The sequence below is a fragment of the Manis pentadactyla genome, chromosome 8, assembly GCF_030020395.1.
Source record: "Manis pentadactyla isolate mManPen7 chromosome 8, mManPen7.hap1, whole genome shotgun sequence".
Classification (NCBI taxonomy): Eukaryota; Metazoa; Chordata; class Mammalia; order Pholidota; family Manidae; genus Manis; species Manis pentadactyla.
In genome coordinates, this window is record NC_080026.1 from 3,061,489 (window position 1) to 3,086,285 (window position 24,797).

Below are 24,797 nucleotides of genomic sequence, written 5' to 3' on the forward strand. Positions count from 1 at the left end.
GGCCCACTCGGGCCAGGCCCAACCAACCTGGGCGCCCACAGAGGCCTTCGCTCCTGGCAGCTGCTCTGCCACTGCCCAGGCCACCAGGGGGAGGGACCCTCCTGCCTCTCCTCAGCCCCACCGGAAGCACAGGCACTCGGGGCTCCAGGCCGCCCTGGCAAAGGCCCTCACCTCATCTGGGTGCAGAGAAAGACAAACCCCTCGACAGGCGCCCCCTAGTCCCACAGCCACAGGGCCCGCCAGCTCACCCCCAGCAAGGTCATCAAACAGCGCTTCCCACCCAGGGCGCAGACAAGAGGGCGGTCCTTCCCACAGGAGGGTGAGTGGGGTGCACTGTGCCTGACTTCACTGAAACTTCTTCCCACCTCGGGAGGTGTGACCCCTCTTTTCAGATTTGGAGTTGGAATTAAGGGAAGACATGTGCTCACACTTGGCCGGTTATACAATGGTGCTTCTGAGTTCAGCAGTGGTAACAGACTGGGCAGCAGCCAGGTGCCAGGCCCTGGGGATGTGACAGTGGACAAGCCAGCAGTGGCCCCAGGGGGAGCGTACCTTCCAGTTAGACACGAGCCACACACACGTGTAGGACACTCAGTCCATCGGATGGTGCCCAGGGCGAGGGAGTACAGCCACGCCAGGGAGGGAGGAGGGAGGGCTGTGCAGTCGGGCAGGTGAGCGGGAAGAGGCCATGGGACTGCCTCCGGCAGCTGGTGGCGTAGCTGGGACCCACCATCCTCCCGGACCCGCGGGCTTCCGAGCCCCCTGCTAGGGAGCTCCTGCCCCGAGAGAGGGGCCCTTCATCTCATCACGTCTGCCGAGGCCCCGGGAAGCCAGCACCTGGGGGGGCTGAGGGGGAGGCACGAGGATGGTGGGGATGCCCAGGGAGGGCCGGATGCGGGGGAGGGGACAGCAGGCGCTCCACGTGCCCGCCGGGTCCTCAGCTGTCCTGGAAGATGCCCTAGCTGCACACACGTGTGCTCACACGCATACAGCAGCCTCCTGAAGCCTCTCTGGGAGTGTGAGTTGCATCTCCTGGGTGATAGTGCTGTGATCTACAGGGAACAAGTGTGAGCGTGCAGCCCCAGCTCCCAGGCCCTGCAACCCATGTGGCCTCCAGAGCCCCTGGGGAGCAGCTGGGACTGAGGACACAGGAGCCGAGTGAGCCCCTGCAGGGTGCCAGCCCGAGAGAGAGCGCAGAGCAGTGACCTTCCTCCCCAGGGCGGAGGGTGCGGCCCAGCAGGTGGTAGAGAAGAGAACCCAGAAAGGGTGGACACAAGGGGGTCTCCCACTGCTCCCAGGCCCAAGCTGCCACCCACCCCAGAAGGGAAGTCCCAGCACCTGACTCAGCAAGGCCCAGGCCCCCAGCAGAGCGAAGCACAGCCGGAAAGTACACCTGCCTTCCCCTCCAAAAATGGCTGGGGTGGCTCAGGTTAGGACCAAGGGCCCCTGCACTGTGGTCCCCCCACCACCGGGTTAGAGGTGCCCACCGACACAGCTCCCAGGGGCAGGCCACCCCGCAGGTTTGCTAGACCAGGGAAGATGCTGAGAGGTGATTTTCATCTGCTTTCTGTTTGCACATTGCTCTGTTTGGTGTGATGAGCAGTCCAGAGGTGATCCAACTGACCCAAGTCCCTGAACGGGCACAGGAACCCACCCTGGCTCCCCGTCCCTCAGGTAACGTGACCCCAGCTGCTACTTATGTGACTTGACTCCCCATCACTGACTGGCCCTGTTGGAACTGCTGGCAACAGCGACCGCGTTCACGGCTTACCTCCCTCTGTCCCCCACCCCCTGAGCCAACACGGGGGAGGACGGGCCACCCACTGAGCTCCCTCTGGGCCGGGGGCCGGGGCGGGGAGCGCTACTGTACATCTGCTTAGAGGGGGCACCGGGGGTCCTCACACAGCCCGGAATCCTGAGCGTTCCTGGAAAGGGATGAAGCCGCTGTCCCAGGAGCGCATCAGAGCCAGCACTGCGGTTCCCCGCGGGCAGGCGGTACTCTCCTCTCCAGGATGCCAGGCGCTTCATATGCTGGGATCCTAGGGGGACAGATGGCTTCATGCTTAAGCACTGCCTGCCTCCCAGCACACACACACGCACCAGGGAGACCTGGATGGCAGCATCCTCAGAAACCCAGCCTCTCCGAATTCAGCTCAGGTCTCCGAACTCAGGCCCCATGCATGGGAGGGCCCCGGTCACTCCCGAGTCGGGTGCATGTGGGACCCTGTCCTGGGCACCCCACACCTGCCCCAGCTGCAGAGCTCAGCCTGGCAGGCCGGCATCCAGCGTGGCTGTGTCTGAGCACAGGGGCATTTTATCTCCTCTGGGGCCTTTTTCCCTCCTTTTCATTCTTGCCGATGGAATAGCTCTTCAGCACAGGCCTGCCTCTGATAAGGCTCCAGGCAGTACAGAGAGCAGAGCTGAGCCCTTATCAAGCAGCTGCAGGCGAATCTGCTGCCCTGCTGGACAGGCCTGGAGCTGATAAAGTGGGCCTAGCCCGGCCCATCACCAGCTGTGCCCTCAGAGATGGGCGAGGGCCCCGGAAGCTCCTTGACTTTCTTGAACACCCAGGCAGGGTTCTGGCGGCTCCAGGCACAGGACCTGATGGGGAGCAATTGGGGACGGAGGTTTGACGTGGAGGGTGGATGGAGAAGGGACTCTGGAGAGACAGGCAGCGGGAGCTGGTGCCCCCCAGGCATCTCTGGCTGCGCAGGTTTCCGTGTGAGGCAAGCACCATGTCCCATGTTGCAGACAAAGCCCTAGGACTTGTGGGGGGAGGTGTGACGGTGTCTCATCGAATGTGGTGTGGCCAGGTTTGAAGCAAGGTCTGCTCGCCCCAGAAGTTCAGGCTGCCTTCCTCCCCCCTGGGAGCTCTGGTTTAAAGGCCATCAAGGGCATCCCCTGCCACCACCACCACCACCACCCCCACACACACACGCCCCGTTGAGGACAGCAAATCCTACTTTCAAATCTTAGCTCTCCCTCTGAGCCTTGGTCAGTGTTCACCAGAGTCCTTAGGGCAGGACAGACTGGGTTCGCAGACTGTGTTTTTGAGCAGGTGATGTGGCCGCTCTGGCCTTAGCTGTCCCATCTGAAGTGGGCCGCCCGCCTCATCCCCACCTCACTGAGCCACTGCGTCCTGGCAGGAGCGGACAGAGCGCATATTGCCACCACTGGCTGCCAGAGTCCTATCCCCAGGCTTGACCCCACACTGGGAGCAGGGCCAGGGGCTCCAAGTGGGGCAGTGGCCAACCCTTGGGCCCAGGTCCAGGTGTGAATCCTGCACTGTCCTTGACAACTGAGCTTCAGTCTTTCGTATATAAAGCAAGGGTGGAGGTGCCTGTTAGCAAGGTTGCTTGGGGGTCCCAGCTGAGAGGCACTCACGATCTGTGGCTCCCCCATGACAGCAGGTTTTGAATGCAAGAAGCATTGTTAGCGTGAGATAGTGCACGTGAATCCCAGCACGCGGCAGGCCCGCCAAAGCAGCCGACATGGGCCCAGCTGGCTCTTGGCTGCCCTCTGCCCCAGGCTCTGATGCACATGCATCCCCTCTGAAATCAGGGCTGTGCAGGTGGTCTGTCCTGGGACAGAGCCTGGGCTGGAGACCTGGGGTGACAGCTGGCACACTGAGCAGTGAGCACTCCCAGACACCAAGGCTGGCAACACACACTGAAGAGCCAGAGAAAGGGCAGCCCGTGGGGCAAGCAGGAGGGCAGCCAGATGGCAGCTCGCAGGAGCCGGGGCCTGGGGCAGAATGAGGGGATGCTCCTCAAATCTCTTCCCTGGAATCAGTCAAAGAATCACTGGTGTATGCAAAAGTCCTCTGCAGTGTGGGGAGATAAATGCCAGAGATGGCTTTTTACCTTCCATCCTTGAGTGGGTGCTGGGCTCTGCCGGCTTGGCAATCACTGCAAACTCCTGATTCCATGCCACTGGGTGGATGACTTTTCCTGGTGCATTTCAGTCTGGTCTGCTGAGAGGAACCTTCACTCAGTAAGCTTTTGATGACCACCTACTATGTGCTAACCACCTTACATACTGCCAGGACAACAGAGAGGAACATGCCACAGCCTTCTCCGCACCCCTAGAGTCGTGTTGATGTGTTTGATGAATCTGTCTGTAGTGACAGGAGTTCACCTCCTCCTGGGAGGTTGGGACACATGTCCCCTCATGGTTGGACTTGAACTAGCGTGGACTGATGTGTAGACGCTCACCAGGTAGGCCAGGTGGGGTGGACATTTCAGGCAGAGGGAACAGTGTAAGCCAAAGCCCAGAGGTGTGAAATGCATCAGTCCATGTGACCTACAAGGGGCTCGCATGGGACGGTGGGCTGTGCATGAGTTAGATGATAACATGGGGACTCAGGCTGGCTTGTGCATATGGCCCCAGGCTCGGGCCTGGGGGACCCTAGAGCTCCCCTCCAGGTGTATTCCCCCCGCCCAGGAACTGCCAGTATATCTGGTGAGTTGATAAAAGAGTGAGGAGTCTGTGGAGCTGGCATGCAATATCTGGGACATACTTTTACTAAAATGTTGTTTTTTAATCTGAAATTCAAATGTAACTGGTGTCCTGCATTCTAACCTGGCAACCCTAGGAGGACGGGACCTCAGCACGGGTGTTTTTCTAAAGGACCCTTGAGATTCTAATGTGCAGCCAGAGTCGACAGCCACTGGTGGGAAGCTCCTGCCCTGCCTGAGGGAGCCCCCCGCCCCCCGCTCAAGCCCCAGGCCAGGTCCCAGCTGCAGAGGCTTCTGCGGAGAACTAGTGTTCCTGGTCTTCAGAAAAGTCCTCAGAGGGGCTTCATGGGATTCCCTTCCTATTCTCTCTCTCCATCCATCTCATGGATACCTTCCACAATGGTTAAGACCTTATTTTTACATAATATGAAATGCATCTTAATGTTTGATACTTCAAATAATATATTTTGCATTATTTTATCTAATTACAGTATAACTACTGTATAATAATTGTGGAGGTTATTCAGTAACTGGATGTATTTAAATACAAAATAATAAATCGTTATTCATAAGCCTCCTACATCTTCAATCACACTATCTCCTTTATTAACTTCTAATCACACTCCTATCAGAACCTTAAAATCTCCAGCCTCAGATCCCAGCCTTGTCAGGTGCCCCACGTCACACACACGCCTCCCTCTCCTCGCCCACTACTCTCAGCCCCAGTGTCCTGCTGGTCCTTTCTCAGTAGCTTCCAAGTACTCTTTCAAACCTGGAAGGAGGAAGGCTTTCCTTCTTTCCATCCCTGCACTACTTCAGAGTTTTTGGAGAATCCCTTTTTCTATCATCTCTCACCTGATCATGGCCTACAAGAGAAGACACAGCTTATTTAACCCGAACTTTAAGACTTGCCATTGCCCATTACTCACCAAGCAGAAGAATAATAAAGTTGATTCATGATATTGAATGCAGTAGTGATGATGGAAGAAGTAATAAGACAAGGAAAAGGAAGAGAGGAAAATAAACTCAAAATATGTATTGGATTTAGCCATTTATATTTTTTCTTCTCTTAAAACCATAGCTTTAATATTTCCCAAAACAAAATTCAAAGGAGTTATTTGAAAAGTGTAAAATTAAAAATTACATGCATTCAATGTGAAATCATCCATGCTAAAAAGGATAAAATTATTTCCATGCTAAAAAGGATAAAATTATTTGAACTCTGAACTGTCTTAGACCACCTGGCTTATCTGGGAGTCCTAATCCTGATCACTCAAACAGATCTAACCCCATAGTTAGCTACTGTCTTTTTTGGCAACTCTGTTTTCACTGTTACCTGGTTTGCTTAAGACATTAGAACACCAGTCTGACAGAATGGTAAGTTGTGTTTGTACTTAACCTTTACCCCTAAGATTATGTGCTAGATGTCAAACCCACTTTTGAAGTGCTAAGATTCCTGATGAAGAAAGATGGACAGAGCTTCCTGTCCACATTGGCTGTATTACCACAGCGGGAGCGCGCCAGTTCACCCTTCCTGTCAGTCATCAGATGTCAACCAGTTGTTGAACTCTAGCTACACCACCTGCAAAATTCTGAAAGGAACAAAGTCTAAGTTCATTAACTTTCTTGATTAGTCTCCAGGGCATTTATCACTTTCTATGAAAGAAACATTTAATTTAGATGGCAGTTGATCTGTGTCATAGGATTTCAACTGATGGGAAGAAGACTTATGTACATGTTTATGGCTTCTTTGCTTTTAAAAGATTAATGTTAGGGAAATATAAATCTCAAGATCTGAAAGGGGCAGGGGGAGGGCTGTAAGCAGAAGCATGCCAGGGTGATGGGTAGAGACATCTTATAGAGCACCTCCATCAGCCAGAAAAACAGTGGGACAAGGGGGCAGAGAGGCAGTAGAGTGGGAGTGGTGAACAGAAACGGCTTTTCCACCCCAAGCACAAAGACAGCGCAGGCGCCTGACCCAGGGACAACATCGTCCTGGCTTTGCTGCCGGATGCAAAATGAGGAAGTGAATTGGTGGCTTCCTGAAGCCCCTTTCCGGCCCTGACACCAGAGGACAAAGGAGGGCTGACAGCACAGCAGGAAGTGCTCAGAAAGCAGCACCATTCCAGAAAATAAACATGCACACCCTGCCCACAGGCACTGGCTCATTTCATCTTCCTGCCAGAGGCCGGGCATGTGGGGGGGGTGTCATCTGGTACTTTTCTGGGCACTGTAAGACGGTTTTTGAAAAGAGCTGGTTGTGGATATCACTTGCCTTTCTCCTCACCACCACCCCAAGCAGTACACTCCCCATATTTAGATGGAAATAGTTCCTTTCCCAGCTTCCTTTTCAAACACTACTCCAGCAGAAAATCCAATCACAGACGAATCACTGGCAATACGAGCTGACGTGTATTGCATATAAACTTACACCCACCGCCTCTGTGCATCATCTTGTGACACCCTCACCACCACGCTCTGGGTGGGTCCTGTCATGGTCCCATCACACACGTGAGGACAGTGAGGCCCAGCACGCCTCTGCCTCCACCCAGGGTGGAGAGAAGCATCTGGGGCATGCAGAGGAATGGCTCATGCCCCCTGCTCCTGCCGCTCTCCTTCCTTCCAGACTCCCTCACTGCACCTGCCCTGCTGGTCCTAACCTGAAGGGCCTACTGTCCCTGGGCCATTTGGCCTCCCCTGACCACATCCCCTGGGGCAGTGCTACACTTTCCTGAGATGCGGTGCACATGCCCTCGCCTGGCAGGTCCTCCTGAGGCTTTGAGCCGGGACCCCACAGCAGCGCAAGTCCCTCCCTCCGGCTGCCCTCAGCACCCTGTTCCCAGTCCAGACAGGACACTGGCCTCTCTGCTCCTGCCTGTCATACCCAGCGAAGGGAGGAGAAAACATTTTCCACTTCCTTCTCACTAACTGATGAGCCTTCTGGAAGCCCAGTAACAAAGCATGGCTAACTAAATCATCATTATTTACACATGCAGCCTGATCGAGGACATTTAGTCATGTAATTAGGTACCTAATTATGCTGAAAATGCAATTATATGATTTTTTAAGTGAATTAAGTCCTCCAGAGGAGTGGTAAGGATTAGCACACGTGACCCAGCTGGAAAGCAGGGCCTGCAGTGGGGGGGGGGGGGGGGGCATGTCAGCGCTGACCCGGGGCTGTGCCAAGGCTGAGTGATGTGAACTTGAATCACGTGTGTGAGCACCCAGTGTGCACATGCACCACTCACGCACACACACAAGACGCCAGCCTCACCTCCATGTCCCCCAGGAGTCTACAAGGGCTGCTACATACCAGGGACTTATAATAAATGGCAACCATTAATATCTCTGGAAGCTCGGGGTCCATCTGTGGAGTGACTGTTTAATGGCCAACTTGGAGGCTCCTAGGGAGGTTATTTATTTACCACATGAGAGGCAGGTTTGCAGAAAAAGTCATGATAAAAGAGTCAGCTGGGACCTGTCAGAAGATAGTTCACACAGCATCACTTATTCATTCGCCTCGCATTATGTCAGATGCTGAGATAGAAAACACAGTCCTTGCCCTCTAGTAGCTCAAAAATTAGTGCAGACAGACAGCCACAGAGAATTTTAATGGTGATTTGTACAAGTTGTTCAGAAAACTACTGCCTTCAGGCTAAATCCAGCCAGTAGCCTATTTCAGTACAGTCAACTAACTAAGAATGGGTTTTTACACTTTTAAAGGATTATAACAAAAAAAGTAGACAAACAAAGCAATAAAAAATGCAAGGAATAGAGCCCATCTGTGGCCTGCCAAACCTAAAATACTATGAGAAAGCTCACTGCCCCCTTCAGGAATAGAAAAAGGAGCACACAGCCTAGGCAGAAGTCAGGGCAGGCTTCCTGTAGGAGGTGATGTGATCTGAATCCTACTGCAGAGAAGGAGTTTATAAAGGCCCCCAGTCTGAATGCCATGGCACAGCACCTCTGCCCACCACAAACTTCCTTCCCACCAGCAGGCCCTCGCATGAGAAATGACCACAGAAGGCGAATTTCAAGGCTCTGTAACTGAATAAGGACTACAGGGACCAGACCCTCTGAAATGTCAGGCAGTGGACTGGGGCTTAGATCTTTAGCAGAGGGACCTGCCTGGCCTGCCCCAACACCAAGGCTGCAGGAAGACAAATTCACCTCTCAGGCCCTTGTGGCCCTGAGCCCTGAGTCATCAGAGGGCCGTTCTGGAGACCAAATGATGTGGGAGAGAGAAATGGCATGCAGACAGCTGCAGGAGGCCTCCGGCCCTTGGATGCCAAGGACACCCAAACCCCCAGGCCTTGCACTCACTCTGTGCCAACCTGCCCCTGTAGCATAGTGCCTCCCCAGCTGAGCGGGCTCCTAGCTCTAACATCTGCACCCACAGGGCAGTCCCCAAGGACACCGTCACTCCTTCCTCCCTAAAAGCGCACGTGACACTCTGAGCCAGGAGGCGGCCATCTTGCTGTCCCTTGGCTGTGACCTCATCACCACCCTTTGGCTGTCCACACACACATGGCTAGTCTCAGTCCCTCCTGCAGGGGCTCGCTGGAATGGACACACCAGGACCTCCTGCATGTCTGGCTAAGGCCCTGCCCATCCCACATCTCTACTCAGGCAAGTCCTCCGCCTCAGGAGCACATCTCACCCCGTGACCCAACAACCCGCGCTGTCCCACATCCGGCTTCCTCCTGGATGCAGCTTAGATCCCACTGCCCCTCGTCATGTGTCCACAGCCCCTACCAGCAATCCCAAGAACACATGTTCAGACCCCACCGCTTCTCTCCTCTTCCGTGGAAGTCCAACCACCATCTGCTGTCCTCTGGCTTGACCATGGCTCCCAGCCGGTCCCCTTCTCTGCGCAGCAGCCAGAGCAATCTGTCAACATGTCAGTCAACACGTCAACATCCACTCCTCTGCTCGGAATGGTCCTGTGGCTCCTGTCTACTTCAGAGGAGGAGCTGACGCGTGTGAAGGGCCGTCAAGGCCCGACATGGACCCCTGCTAATGCTCCAGTTCTTCCTTCTACAACTCACTTCACTCCAGCCACACTGGCCTTCTGGCTGTCCCTGAAACACACCAGGGCTGCGCCCTCCTCGGGGTCTCTGTACTCGCTATTCCCTCTGTCTGGAAGCTGTTCCTGTGTTTCCACACCCTTCCCTCTGCCACCTTGTTCAGGTCTTAGTCCCCGCCCCTTCATGACACCTTCCCTGGCCATGCTTAAATTTGAGCTCCCACCATAGACCCTACCCTTTTCTGCTTCATCGTTTCTCCTAGCACAGTCTAGCAAACCACCTAGCTTATTTATTCTTTTTATTATCTGGATCCCTTCCCTACAATACAGACCCCAGATGGACAAGATTTTCTCGCTACTGTGTTTACTGCAGTGATCCTGTATGGTTTTTGTTGAATGAACTCCATGAATCTTCTCTCCCCTCCTCCTGGCCCAGTCGTAGATAAATCCATTCTTCCCTCCTGCATGTCCGAACTCAAACAGCCGCCCCTGGCCAGAGACGCACCCACACACCAGCGTGTGTGTACAGACGTGTGTGCACCTGTGCACATGCGTGTGTAAGTAAGGTGGGAAAGGCACTCTTCTTTCACTGAGACACACGGATCTCAGGGAGAGACTCAATGTTGAGGAAAATGAGCAATGATTACCACATATTCAAAACAGACACTAGACGCAGCCTAGCTAGAGTCCACACTGGTCTGAAACGGTCACCCGGTGGCCATCATCTAAGAGGCTAGACAGCCACCACCGAGGACGTCCCTGAGGGCAGCTGGAGAAGGACCACGCTGTCCCCACCTCGCCATGGGGTTTCAGCCTCTCTCCGCCTCGAGCCAAGCGAGAAGGGCCAGGGGAGCCCCTAGAACAGGCAGGGGTGGAGCCAGTCTGTGCGGCCGCCACGGACAGCCACGTGGGGACCCCCACGGGGAGATGTGGCACCTTCTCAGGCTGCCCCTCTGTAGTGCCAGGCCTGGAGGGGGCGAGGACCATCTTCAAAGCATCCCACTCAAGAGAGCCCCGGCCAGGGAGGGGCCAGTTAGTGGAGGACCACTGGGCCAGGGAGGGGCCAGGTGGACATGCCCACCCCAGGCTTCCCAGGGGCCATCACCACACCCTCAGATGGAGCCTGCTCAGCCGAGGCACCCCCACCAGGCCCGGACCACCACCGCCACCAGTTAAGGAGAAAGACATGGCTGCCCCTGGCCTGGCACTCTCTTCCCAGGGCAGCAGGAGCTCCAAGCCGGGCAGAGGGAGGTGTAGGGGGAGCGGAGCCGGCCGGGCCCCCTTCCCCCACTGGGTGCACTAAGCACAGGAAGAGCTATTATTTTTTTTTTTTACTGTAGTAAGAACATTTAACTCCCGAATGTCTGCGTGTACAATCCGCTGCACTTGGCTACAGGAACAATGTTGCCACAGAACTCTGGAGCTTTCTCACCGTGCCGAACCGAAACTCCGCTGCGGGTCGGCGAGTCCCCTTCCCCTCCCCCTCCCCCACGCCCAGGTTCCCCTCCTGGAGCCTGTGAATCTGCCTGTTTTAGCCTCATGTACGTGGAATCGTGCAGCACTGGTCTTTCTGTGACTAGCGCATGTCTTTGGGAGCATCAGAGTGGTTGTGAGGCCAAGGCTTTTCACTTGATTGGGCTTTTCTCTTCCCAGAAGGGGCTGGAAAGCTAGCAGTCCACCCACGATGCAGGCCCAGGCCCACAGGGTGCGTGGCGGAGCCGCGGCTCCCACAGGCAGGACACAGGGCCTCTCAGGGCCCTCAGATGCCACAGCACCAGGGCAGATGTCAGAGATGCCTGTCCTCGGGCCACCGCAGACCTGCTGGCTCCAGAGGCGGGAGGGGTGGTGGCCTGCGGTGTGACCGGTGTGACCCATCTGAGGCAGCTCTGACACCCTCAGCCCCGCAGTAAGCCTGTCAGGCTGGGTCGCCCTCTCTCTACTGTGCAGACGCGGAAGAGGGGGGCCCTGGAGGTGAGCCGCTGAGCCCCACGGGGTGAGGTTGCCCGGAAGTGGGCAGGGGGTCGCAGGGCTTCCCTCCCCAGGGCCTGGCATTTGCTCTCAGCACCAGGTGAATGTGTTCGTGGTTCCCTGTTTATCCTGTGATAATTCAGCAAATTCCTACTGGGTGTTGCCATGCACCCGGGCCCCCTTCAGCCCCAAGAGGGCAACAGACACATGAAGTATGTTCTTTCCTGGAGGGCCCACACGCACTGAACACGGCCCCTGGGGGTATGTCCACCCTGGGGGCTGGGCATGCCTTTAGGGGTCAGAGGTCAGAGCACCATCCCAGCCATGAGCCGCTGAGGCAGGCCTAACAAGAGTTCAGAGGGCAGAGACACGTGAATGTCTGAGGAGGGCAAAGCCCCTGCAGCGAGGCCAAGGCCAGGGACAGCGGGGCCCAGGAGCGGCTTGTGTCCAGGGACTTCTGAGCGCCACTGAGTCTGATGAGCACAAGACTTAGAAGATGGGCTGGAGCTGGGCAGGGGTCAGGGGTGGTGTCATGGAACAGACAGGGAGAACAGACGCCACGTCCACGATGCTGCTTGGCTGCCGGGCAGGGGTGAGGCCAGAGGGCCAGGCGAGCAGCTGCCAGGGGGACTGGGCTCAGCAGCCAGAGCCCACCAAGCCCTGGGCGGCTTCCCAGCCCACCACCCTCCTCCCCTGGAGCTGCCAGCAGCCTGGCTGGGATCTCGCCTCCTCCTCCCATCGCTCAGCACAGGTTGGGGAGTTGAGGGCAGTGGGGGAGCCGGGGTTCTCCCCAACTTCATGCTGCACCCTAAACAGAGGGGGGATTTGCTGCCTCGTTAATAGACGCCAAGGCCCCCACACTGTCATCTGGCTCAGCCGACCTCTGTCTCCTGAGACTCACTTCCCTTTGGGGCTTCCTGCTGGTCCCTGCTGCTCTCACGGCCCCGGGGGGCAAGAGAGGGTGGCTCCATTTTTGTGCTGTGGTCGCAGGATGGACACATAGCATTCTTTTCTTTTACTTAGACCCTCATCTGAGGTGAATTGTCATGTTGAAATAAGGCTTTGTTAAAAACAAAAAGTTCAGGGTTACTGGCAGCAAGGACAGATGGAGAAAGCCCTGGAACCCACGTGGGAGCGACGGCATCCTCACAGCCCTTCCCAGGTCCCCTCCAGTAAGCACGTCCCCAGAACAAACGCCCAGATGCGACAATCCCTGAGTGAGCCCCCAAGGTGGGCACACAGAGGCGATCCCCTGGCTGACCCTGGCTGCCATCTGCTGCTGAGTCTCTCCCCCCACAGCTCCGCCACCGCTGCAGGGAACGCTCTTCTCCAGGGCAGAACAGGGCCTCGAGGCCCCATACAGCGTGTGCACGGGTGGGTGGGCAGCAGCCTGCAAGGCCTCAGCGCCCCCAGGCAGTCCTGTGTCACCACGGCGCAGGCCCAGGGCCACGGCTAAGATGGCTGTGCGGGTGTAGGAGTGATACAACTGCATCACACAGCATTTCAGCGGCCTGGGGATTGGGGAGGATTGTCTGTGAGGTGACCCACAGGGGCCGGGGGCCAATCCTGCTGACCTGGAGACTGGCTGGCACATTCTGACCAAGGTGGTCAAATTCATATTGGCCTCACCTGGCCAGGCACTGCCAGGTGCTGGGAATTTAGTCTGCAAGTCCAGGCCAGAGGACCCAAACCTTCTGCATAGGCAGGAAGGGTGGCTGTGCTGAGGACGCAGCCTGGGGAGCCCCCAGCGTACCACAGCCGCTGCCCAGAGCCCAGCCTCTGACATCCCCTGACCAGGCGTCCCGGCTGCGGGGCCCCCATCGACAAGCCCTGCCGACTGCACCACTGTGAACATTCCCTCGGTGTCTCTGCCTTTCCGCTACGCCCAGGCCCTGCTGCTGGCATGGCCCTCCCCACCATCTCAGCAGACCAGCCTGGGGAGCCACCTCCTCCAGGAAGCCCTTCCTGAGAACATCAGAGAACTACCCTTCCCGAGCCTCCCCACAGGTGCGTGTGTCTCTTACTCAGGAAGCTCCTTGAGGGCAGGGACCTGGCCTTAACTGGGAAGCACATGGCTGCAGCGTAGTGGAGGCCACAGAAAGTGTGCTGGGGGAAAGATGAGCAGACAAAACCGTGAGCACCCCCACCGCCGTGGCACCTGGAGTCCTGGGGCAGTCTGACCCCCATGCCCACCCCTGATGCTCCATCTCACACTGTTGGCAGTCTACTTTCACATGAATAACTGTGTCTCCTGAACGCTGTCTTTACTCCCTGGGGACAGACACCATCCTCTCCACATCCCTTTCGTCCTGAACCGACCATTGCTCACTGCTGGGCCCACGCTGGCTGGCCAGCAGGGAGACGGCGGGCTTGTGATAAGCTGTGCCTTTATTTCTTTGGGGCACTTCAGTTCTGACACCAGCTTTTCCCCAGGCTGGCTTAGATACTACATCCTTTCCAGGTGTGATGACAGTAAACCACCAAAGAAAACCAAATGGGCTTGACCTCGTTCCTCCCAGAAGGAAGGGTCACCTAATACACATTAACTGTCAGTTGATTTCCACTTCACCTGCGTAAGGACTCTGAGGCCAGAATCTGGAGCAGGAGGAAGAAACTGCTGTGAGCCCAAGAGAACCGCCTGTGACCGCCATGTGCCTGTCCCTCCCAGGAGCTGGCCTTCCTAAACCCAAGTCACGTTCGCTCCTGGGAGCCATGGAAGAGGCGACTTCGCTCCCAGATCTGCAGGTTCTCTAGGACAGAAGGCTCTCAGTGAGCCACGCTGTTTGGCAGGTCCACAAGTAACCGATGTGGCCACCCTGGAACGCAGTATCAGCAGGGTCGTCAACAGGGACCTCCACGGGCTCCGTCACAACCTGCCTCCTTCAGGAATTAAGGTTGAGATGATGTCCCTCTGCCCAGACCCCAGGCCCCTCCCTACCTGAAGCCGTCCTCAGCTCCCAGGAGCTCGCCTGCCTGGCGTCTCCTCTGCCCACGCCCGGACTCTTGCCCCTTTGCTGGACCAGGTGAATGGTGGGGAACAGGGAGCTGGGCTCCTCCTCCACGACCCCTGAGGCAGAAGGGAGAACATCAGGGTGCGCTCGCAGGGGTAAAGAGGAAACCCCGCAGGGGAGCAGCAGCTTCCCAGCACGGCTTCAACGAAAGCACAAGAAGGGAGGGTCTCAGCAACCAGGAGGGTTGCCATGTGTCCCCGAGGCGAGCCCCTGACCACTGCTCCCTGTCGGCACCTAAGGACGCCCCCTCCCCCACCACGGTCCTATTAGCTGTACCCCTGCGGCCAGCTGGAGCCGAGGACCTCACCTACGTGGAGGGATGTCACCTGGTGCCCACGGCCTCCCAGGAATGGCTGCCGTGCATGAGAACTGGCAGCCGCCCCCTGGGCACCTGCAGAGCATCAGGTACCTGGCTGCAGCCGAATGGCAGACTGCTCAGGAGCAGAGCCAACCCAGCTGCGCCAGCTGGCGCTGGGGAGGACGGCACGCAGAGAGGGGCACGCTTTGGCACCCAGGAATCATCCCCAGTTAGAACACAGGCTGCAAGAGCTGGGCAAGGGAGCTGACCCCTGTGGGCTTGCATTTCATTATCTGTAACTTAAAGAAAGGGAAAGACGGCCCTGATGCAGGCTTGCGGAAGACTCCAGGGAGCTTAGGAGGAAACTTCATCCGTGCCTGTGCCCAGTAAATGCTCAGAGCCCAGCGCAGAGCACCGCTCCCACCCTCCCCTCCCCCTCACCTAGCTGAGCCCCCAGGACTGGGCGTCACCTCCATTCCCAAGGCCTCCTTGACCCCACGGGCCTGCCCCGCCTGGGAGGCAACTCCCCTGACTGGGAGCCCGGAGCAGCTGTTCCCCTTGCCCCCTCTCCGGACTCACCAGCCCACAGGAAGCGTCCGCTGCCCTTGCTCCCGGCCCCCTGGCCAGGCCTGCGGCTGGGGGGCCACACCAGGGCCTCCGAGGCCCGGAGCTGTCGCGCAACGCAGCCCCTTTGCTGCCGTGACCCACGCCAGCTTTCCGCAGCGTGAGGCTGGGCTGGTGCTCCACCTGCCTGCTCGCTGCCTGACCTCCTAGCTGGGCTTCCCTTGAACCCAGCACTGTAGGAATGAGGACTGGATAGACTCTCCCCTACGGTGTCCTGGTCTAAATTCCGGCTTCCAAACATGGCGCATGCGCGCGGGGGCGGTGAGTGCGTGGCCCGCGTGCAGAGTCGGCGACTGCGCGCTCCGTGCGCGCACAGCTGCAGCCCAAGCCCGCCTGACGGTACTGGGCGCACCGCTGCGCAGCCTTCTGCGGGCGCCGAGCTGTTTGCCGTCTCCTGACGCTCTCTCTCGGTGTCTCTCTCCACACATGCCCTTTGTCCGTCTCCTTTCCCTCTTCGTGTCTCTGTCTCTCTCACTCTAGCTGGTTGTGACCCACCAGCGGGCTGGGACTTACTGCCTGACAAATGGTGCCCTAAATAACTTGTATGTCACAGGTCACATCTCCCAGGGAAACCATAAGCGCCCTGAGGTCCAAGACCCAATTTCCATTTCTTGGAATGCCCCCTGGTCCCTGCAGTAGCCTGGCAACCCAGAGAAGCTGAGCACCCAGGCGTCAATTTCCTGTGGGCCAGGACAATGCTGGGGACCCACAGCCGGCACCCATCCTCACAGCATCTGTTAGCTGGTCCCTTAGGGGCCTGATGTTGAATTATGTGCAAACTACAGTAGTAATACGAATCAGAGTCAAAATAGTGGCTACAACGGAGTTGGCACCCATTCTGAGCTGTGTGCCGTGTAGTCACTGTCTGCATAACATACATAAAATGTCTGTCACATGGTGCACAGCATTTCTAACCCCTGCCACAGACATTGTTATTCTTGTCTTACATATGCAGGAACTAAAGCCAATCACTATGAAGCATTGGCTGAGTGCACTGATATTAAGCTGGTCAAGCCAGGATTCGAACCAGCAGCTGCCATGACAGTGCTGAGGACGGGCAGGCTGCAGTTCAATTCTGGGTCCCCAGGAGGGACAAGGCTTTCAGATACCATTCAGCAGCTGTTGTCAGTCACCAGACATCCAGCCTGGTGCTGGCCATGGATCCGTGAGGGAGACGACGTGGCTCTGGGGCAGACAGAGCCTTCTCTCTGGTGGGCGTTGCGATCTTGAGGAGCCAGGAAGAAAAAGCACAGGGTACCCTGGGTCTCTGCGAGGGGCTGGGGCCTCCTGTGCCATCCAGCCTGGGGGCCAGACCCACACCTGCCATAAATGATACTTGTTCTCCCATAAATGCACCCCAAGCCTGCCCATTGACCCCCTTCCCCTCCTGAGCTCAGAATGACCCTAATCCTTGCCACACACTGACCCTTAAACCCCAGCTAGGGACTCGTTCCTGGCTCTTAATCCACCCACACATGGACCTGTCACTTCCTGGTGGGATGTGAGCTCACTCCAGCTGGGCTTCTCCAAATATCCCATCATGGCTGCTTGCTGGACAGAAACAGCATGAGGAGTGAGCCCGGGCAGGCTGTCACCTGCCATCTCTAGAGGCAAGAGGTCAGAACCCAGGCTCCCGCAGCCTCAGGGTCAGGGAGGGCAAGCAGATGCCTGGGGACAAAGGGAAAGCTAGGGAGAGGTGAGCACTCTGTGGCCACCAAGCTCTGCTGGGATTGCTAATACTTCTCATCTGTGCAGCAGACTCCTATTCACCCTGCAGTGGCCAAGCTGATAAATCCCCTCTGGGAAGGCTTCTCTTAGACCAGCAGTTCTCAGCCCTGAGTGTGCATGAGAACCACTAGAGGCCTGGAAACACAGGCTACTGGGCCCCAGCCTGCCTCTGGTACAGTGGTCTGGGGTGGAGCCCAAGGATTTGCATTTCCAACAGTCTCCAAAAAATGCTGCTGGCCCAGGGACCACAGTTTGAGAACACTGTCTTACCCCATCCCCACCTGCCCAGACAGGCTGTGTTTCCTGCTGTTCTGACCTATACGGCAGTTCAGGTCACTCTGAAGTGTCACCACCCTGGAGTCAGTCACACTGGGCAACTGGAGCAACTCCAGCAGTGCACCTGGGCGATGTGGGGCACAGAGGGCGGGTGTCCTGTGCCCCAGCAATGCACCTGGGAGACATGGAGCGTGGACGGCGAGTGTCCTGTGCCCCAGCAGTGCACCTGGGAGACATGGGGCGTGGACGGCAGGTGTCCTGTGCCCCAGCAGTGCACCTGGGGGGACGTGGGGCGTGGACGGCGAGTGTCCTGTGCTCCAGCAGTGCACCTGGGGGGATGTGGGGCATGGACGGCGGGTGTGCTGTGCCCCAGCAGTGCACCTGGGGGTACATGGGGCCTGGAGGGTGGGTGTCCTGTGCCCCAGCAGTGCACCTGGGGGGACGTGGGGCATGGATGGTGGGTGTCCTGTGCCCCAGCAGTGCACCTGGAGGGATGTGGTGAGTGGAGGGCGAGTGTCCCTGCTGGGAGGCTAAGTTCATGACCCCTGAGAGGCCTTGGCCCTCTGATCCCCAGCCTGCTGGCCTGCCGGAGGACATCCAGTGTTCCAGCCTACAGGTTTGGGTACAGGGTCCCTAAACACAAGCTAAGAAATTCACCCCAAATGATTCAAGCCAAATACCCCACCCAGTACTGGACCAGCTTACCCAGATGGCCCGTGGCCAGGGCCCTGCGGGGTGAAGCTCATTGACTGAAGGCGTCTGGCTTGATGGTTGGCTCCTGACACCCATGTTAGCTGTATGACCCCAGGAAAATGGTAACACTTTTCTGGGACTCAGTTCCCAAATCTGTAAGATGGAAACAATAATAACTGCTACAGAGCCATGTAGACAAAGTGAGTTAAAACGTGGCAAATTCTGGGAATATTACCTGGCCTGTGTAATTGTTTTTAAGAGAAGAGGAAGTGCCGGTCCCTGCTGACACCAGCCACACTGGACACAGTGGCTGGGGAGGTGCAGGCCTTGCCCTGGAAAATTCCTCACAGCAATCCCGGATATTTGAGCTCCTGTGAGCATCCCTGCCAACTAGGAGGTGCTTAGAGAGTAAGGCCTGGATCCTCTCATTTTTGTATGCGAGCAATCGTGCATCCAGTAAATAGTACCTACTATGTGCTGGATGCTCCATCACAGGGTGTCTGCCCTGGGTACAGGGCCTGGCATCCGCTGGTTCCCTCAGAGCTCACCACTCAAGTGCTCCGAGTGCTGAGCCTCCTCCCCTCTCCTGCTGGCCCCCGGTGTGCACCCACTCTGCCTGCCAACTGGAGACCTGGCTTCATCCCCTTCCCCGCTCTGCTCCCTGCTGCCCCAGGGCTCCTGGCCTGGCTGTCCTCCCAGCCTCCAGCCCCTGCTCGGCTCCGCACACCATCCCTCCTGGCTCTGACAGCTGAGCTCTTACCAGAGAGAGGCATCTGGCAGCTGCACTGGGGAGAATGACCTCATCACACTGTAATTGAAGTGATTATCTGGGCGGAAATGACCATTATGAAGTAGGCTTCTCCGCTTTAATATGTGTACCCGATGTCGTGGGACCATGGGATTTCCATGTTAACACTGGTCTTTCCGTGGTCCGGGGACTCCTGCCCCTCCTGCGTCTCCCAGTGGAGAATGGCGTGCGGCAGCTCCAGGTGACCTGCTCTGCTGCAGCTCAGCCCTCTGGCCAGATCACCGGGCTTCCAAAAGGTGCTCTCGGGGTGGCCTGTGCACGGAAGGGCTGAGGCAGAGACCGAACCAGGGGTCTCGGGGACCTCCCGACAGGAGCCCTCCTGGGAGGGGCTTCCTCAAGGAGAAGGGGCATCCAGAGATGGCCGGGCAGGCTAAGTCACGGCCCCAGGGGACGAACAAGCTGTGTGACTAGGCTCGTCACTGTCATGCACGGTCTGTTCTGCCCACTGCCATGGGAAGAGCTGGCCTCTGAAGGAAAGCCCCGCCCTGAGCAGCAGGCCCCGCCCTCACCCCCCTAGGTTGTCTATTGAGCTCCCACCAGGTACAGGCACCACAGGTCAAGAGTCAGCAGGGAGTCCCTCTTGCACCACAGGCAGGGTCACACAGTCACCTTAGCTGTGTGACACCACGGTGGCCCCAGGGCTCTCTAGCACCCTGGCCGGAGGCCGGCCCTGTGCCAGGCCGTCTGTCTGCCCTGTGTGGCCCACAGAGCTGCCCCCGCATGGCAGCAGGTGCAGCTCGGCTGGGAGGCTGCCGTGGGAGTGGGGGAGGGAACGTCCTCTCTCAGCCCCTGCTCCGGTTCCATTCACAGAGCCTCATCTGTCCACATTACCTGTCCTGCTCACACCGTCCAGCCCGACCACCCAGCCGGACCTGTTCACAGAGCCCAGCCCCTGGGTGATCTCCACGGGGACAGACATCGCCCTTATTGCAGGTGAGACTCGGGGCCCCCACCAGGAGGCCGGGAGGGAGCCCCAGGGGAGAGCCTGCCGAGGCCGCGGGTGGCCCCAGGCTGGCACTCCCTCAGAGGCGAGCCCGGCCCTGCGAGAGACTGAGAAACGTCCGGCCTGGGTCCCAGAGGGCCAGGGCGAGGGGACGCACAGGGACCCCAGGTCGGGGCCCCCCCAGGGCCGTAGCAGGTGGGCCGCCGGGTGGATTCTCCTCCGCCTCTTCGTGCCACATGCTCCTTGCCCTCTGCCCGGAGCAGGTCTGATCCTGCCCTCCTGGACCCTGGCCCCAAGCCGAGGCCCGAAGGGCGGCGACCACACCTGCAGCACCTCCCCTGGGGGCACATGGCAGCCAGCCAGCCCAGTTCTTCTGCACCATCCTGGTTTCTGCACTTTTTAAGTCCTACACCCCAGGGACCCCTCGGTTGGGACTGTCTTGGGTTTGGAACTGGAAGGTCTGAGTCCCATGAACCCCTTGGTTTTAGGCAAGGCCGCACGGCTGCATCATGCGTGCTGTGCACGGAGGCTGTCTTCCTCGGTAGGTGGCATGGCACCATGCGTGGCTCAGATGGGCATAGATCCCAGCCCCTTCTGCAGGGCGCTGAGCGGAGGGGTAGCTTACCCAGCATGGACAGGCGCCAGCACCCCAGGCAGCGGGGAGAGGGACAGGAGTGAGTCAGCCTGTCTGCCGTCCTGCTGGTCGCAGCGGCAGGTCCCTGCACAGCCACTGTGTCCTGGCCCCTGACCCCCGTCAGAGCCGTGAATCCCCCCACCCCCCACCTGCACAGGCGTTGTCACCGCTGTGGCCTTCGTGCTGCTGTGCCTCCTCTTCCTCACGCTGCACTACATGTACCGGCACAAGGGCACCTACCACACCAACGAGGCCAAGGGCACGGAGTTCGCCGAGAGTGCGGATGCCGCCCTGCAGGACGACCCGTCCTTCCAAGATGCCAGCAGCAGCAGGAAGGAATATTTCATCTGAGCAGAACCGAGCCCCCCCAAGTGCCTCCTTCAAGTCCACGAGAGAGCATGTGGCACCCACCACCCACCACCTGCGCCCCAGGCAGACTGCAAGAGTGCCCACCACATGCCGACACACTCACCTGGCCGGGCACACGGGGTGCCGCCCAGGGAGGAGGACTCGGCCTCCCAGGGCCCCCAGGGATGCGGCAGCCACCCAGGAGACGGTGTGTCTCCGCCAGAGGGAGGGAGCCTGGGGTCCCCGGGGCAGTGCAGTTTGCCATGGGTGTGGCGTGAAAGTCCCTGCTGGGTGTGCGGGGTGGGTGAGCCGGGTGGCAGTGAGTCATAGTACTGACTGGGGATCATGGCATCAAATGTCAGACCTTGACATCTGGGGGAAACAGCAGGTGCTGGAGCTAAAAGGCACCTTGGCCTCCCATTGATTCAGCTCTAAGTGATGGAAATAAATTTGAGATGTAACGGAGCATTCAGAGTCAAACGGCATCACTGAAATTGGGGAAAGATGAAGGCCACCCGGGGCTTGCTTTCCCCGGGTGCGGTTTTGTTCTCAGATGGAGTCTGCACACAGCTGGGCGGCCACGTCTGGCTCCCGAGGCCAGTGCTCAGCACAGACCGTGGGGGTGGGCGCCCGCTGCCAGGGCAGTGGGGAGCGACGGGTAGCACCCGTTTTCCCCACACAGGCAGAAGCTTGGTGAAACAGTGTAAGGGTGGACGTCCCTGCAGAAATATGGTGTCCCAGCCGCCAGGACCCCGGCTGAAGCTCGGGTTTTCTAACGGCACGGTCCTAGACCGGATGGACTATCAAAGCCATCCTCTCCGGAAGAATAGTGAGAGCGCGGGCTGCAAGGCCCACTCCCTGGGTTTGGGTCCTGTGACCTTGGGCAGCCTGCTTGGCCTCTCTGTCCTCAATGTTCTTGTCCCTCAAGGGGACATGGCTCCACGGTCCCAACTCTCAGAGTTGATGGCAGGGGACTAATGTGTCAGGTGCTCACTGTGAAGGACTTTCCGATATCCATAACCAGGGCGGATATGGGGGGGCGGGGTGCTGCTTGTGGGAAGTTCCTCATTGCACCATGTCTAAATGCTTCCTGAGAAGCAGCCATAATTCCAGATAACAGAGAGAGGAGGTGCACTTAGCAACCAGCCTCTTGCCCGAGAGTCTTCCTAAACTCCCAGCAGCTCGCAGCCACTCCGAGACCAGATCAGAGACTGCAGCCCAGGCTGCCAGCAACCACCTGGGGCTTCCCTGGGCGGGGGCCTGGGGCAAGAAGCTGGGTCACCCTCCCTCCCGACCTTCAGCACCTGCCATGCTCTCTGAGAACCGGCCCACAGCCCTCCCCACCCTCCCTCTCTTCTTCCTCACCCTCCTTGTCTACCTGGTGTCCTGAAATACTGTCCTGCAGCACAGCCTGCTCCCCAGCCCCCTGGGTCCCCAGGCCCAGCCAGAATTAGACAGGCGGGGACCTGGAAGCTGCAGTGGGTCGGCCAGGGTGGCCCAGTCCAGATGCCACCCTGGAGGAAGCTGTCTCAGGCTAACAGCCACACCAGCGGGTAGAGGGGCTGAGATGACGTGCGTGCCACACACACCTGCGTGGACATCCGGTACACACATGTGTGCAAACAAACACTGCTCGCCCCAGCCGGGGGCGCCCTTTCTTCACCTGCGACCCCTCTCCAATGCATGAAGTCTTTAGGCAGCACACCTGAGGCTGACCCTGAGGTCTTGGGCCCCAGGCTAAGAACTGGGAGTTTGTTCCCTGGGCAACAGGGAGCGACTAGGGGGACAGATCAGTCTCCATCATGAGCACGTGGCAAGGGCCAAATGAAACGGGACACAAGGTGAAGCTGCATGTGGAAATGTCCCGGGGTTGCTACAGGCTCGTTCAGGCTTGGGCCTGCCAAGCAGCTGGAGACGCCCCTCATCCCGGAGCACACCCGTTGCCCCAGCCACCCCGTTATTTTGTCTGGATTTCACATGACTCAACCCATCCTGCCTGATGGGAAGTGGGTCTCATCTGTTCACCAGAAGAAGGGTCAGTTGGCCGTGGCTTCAAGCCAACCATTGTGTAACTATTACAGGACATTTTCTTGGGTGGAAGGGCTCCTGATAATGGTGCCCCACTGGTGTCCCTTTGGGGGGATGCTGCTCAGCTCTCTTCCAGTCCTGTCCTGAGCTTTCGTGTCATCACACAGTGGGGGTGATTCTGGGGTCAATAGGATTTTGATGGACCTAGTGCCACACATAGAGCTACAGGCACATTAATGTTAGCAATTTAACATGTCCACATGTTATGGAGACAGAATGGTTCTGGAATCGAAGCTGACCAAAACCCTCTCCTCTGGCATGAACTAGCTCTGTGCCCTAGCAAGGGTTACTTAACTTCTCAGCTTCTGTTCTAATCAACAAAATGAAGATTAAAATATTTGAATGGTAGGGTGTTGGGTATATAAAATTCAATAAAGAAAGAGGCTTGTCAGGAACTGTGAAGGCTCAGAGATTTTACCTCCTTATGAGTTCACATGCCAGCCTGTAACAGTTCTGGGGATGTGGACAAAAGACACAGGACACCTTGGAGGGAGACAGAGAGCTTTGCTGTACACAGCAAGGCATGGACTCCAGCCTATTTCCATCTGTTCTCCTTCACCCCGAGACCCAGGTGGGCAACATGGATGGTCCCAGATTACCTGGTGGTGGGTTGAGCCCCAAAAGAGGAGCCCAGTCTCTTGATGGGCACTAAGCATGCCTGCCCTCTGCTCTGAAGGATGGCACCACCTCCATTTCCCAAAGCTGCTTGCTTTACAGACATCGTTGACAAGATAGGCCAGAACAAAGGACAGTCCATGCCTCACAAAAGTTGAGAGACCCACGGAGAATTGCCTCCCAGCAAGGTGGGCACAGCCTGGTACCTGTGAGCTCTCAACTTGTCGAAAACACGTGCACGTACATTAAACCCTAGCAATGCCCTAACAGCTGGGCGCAGATACTTCAAAGGAGTCTCCCTTCCCACCAGCAAATCAAAAACATCTTCAGCTTCCTGTGGCACATGGGGGAGTTTAAAGTAGAAACCTTTCCCCATCCCTCTGCCAGTGCCTGAGAGATTCGGCTGTAGGTCTGGTTGCTTCCGTTGCTTTGCTATCACGGGAACAGAGGCGTGCACTGCGGAACGGCTTCGTTCTGGCGATGGGCTGGATGGAATTGGCCGGCCTCCGTGTCGAAGATCATCCTGTGATCAGGGGGTAGCTCTGGCCAGCATTGTAGATCTCAAGGGATGCTTAAGATAGGCAGACCTCCCAGTGTTTCACTTCAAACCAAATACTTGAGCCAGCTTTGATTTTTCAAGTAGTTGAAATTATTCCCTTTCCTCTCCAAGTCAGAAGCATTCAGAGGTAAAAAGCACTATATCCATCTTAACTATCCTTCAAAAAAAATGAAGGAGAAATTAAGACATCCCAGATAAACAACAGCTAAGAGACTAATTACCAGTAGGCCCACCTTGCAAGAAATAATTTGTTAAAAAGAATTCTATAGGTTCAAGCAAAATGACATTAGAAAGTAACTGTGAAAGCTGTACAAAAATATAAAGATCTCCAGTAAAGGTAACTCCATAAGTAAATATAAATGTCAATATTACTGCATATTTGGTTTTTAAATCCACTTTTTTTTTCCACATGACTTAAAATATGAATGTGTAAAAATAATTACAAATCTATTTTGTTGGGCACACAATATAGAAAAGTATAATTCATGACAACTATAGAGAGGAAGGATGGACCTCCAGCCTCCAAAACTGTGAGAAAATTAATTTCTGTTGTTTTAGCCTCCCAATGTGTGCTATTTTGCTATGCAGCCCTAGCAGACTATTACAATCTGTAATAGGTAAAGAGATTGAATTAATGATAAAAATAATCTCCCAAGGCATTGCCAAGAATGTGGAAAAATTGGAACCTTCTTACATTGCTGGTGGGAAAATAAAATGTTTT

General features: G+C 57.0%; 1 protein-coding gene across 1 annotated transcript in view; it reads left to right on the plus strand.

Annotated features, from left to right (window-relative positions):
* GYPC (glycophorin C (Gerbich blood group)) overlaps positions 1 to 21,280 on the plus strand; it is a 32,876-nt gene extending 11,596 nt beyond the window's left edge. The window contains exons 2-3 of the mRNA XM_036884152.2: positions 19,700 to 19,822; positions 20,624 to 21,280. Of these exons, the coding sequence (XP_036740047.2) occupies positions 19,700 to 19,822; positions 20,624 to 20,817 (317 nt within the window). The 3' untranslated portion in view covers positions 20,818 to 21,280. The remainder of the gene's footprint in view (positions 1 to 19,699; positions 19,823 to 20,623) is intronic.
* Positions 21,281 to 24,797: the final 3,517 nt, after the last annotated feature.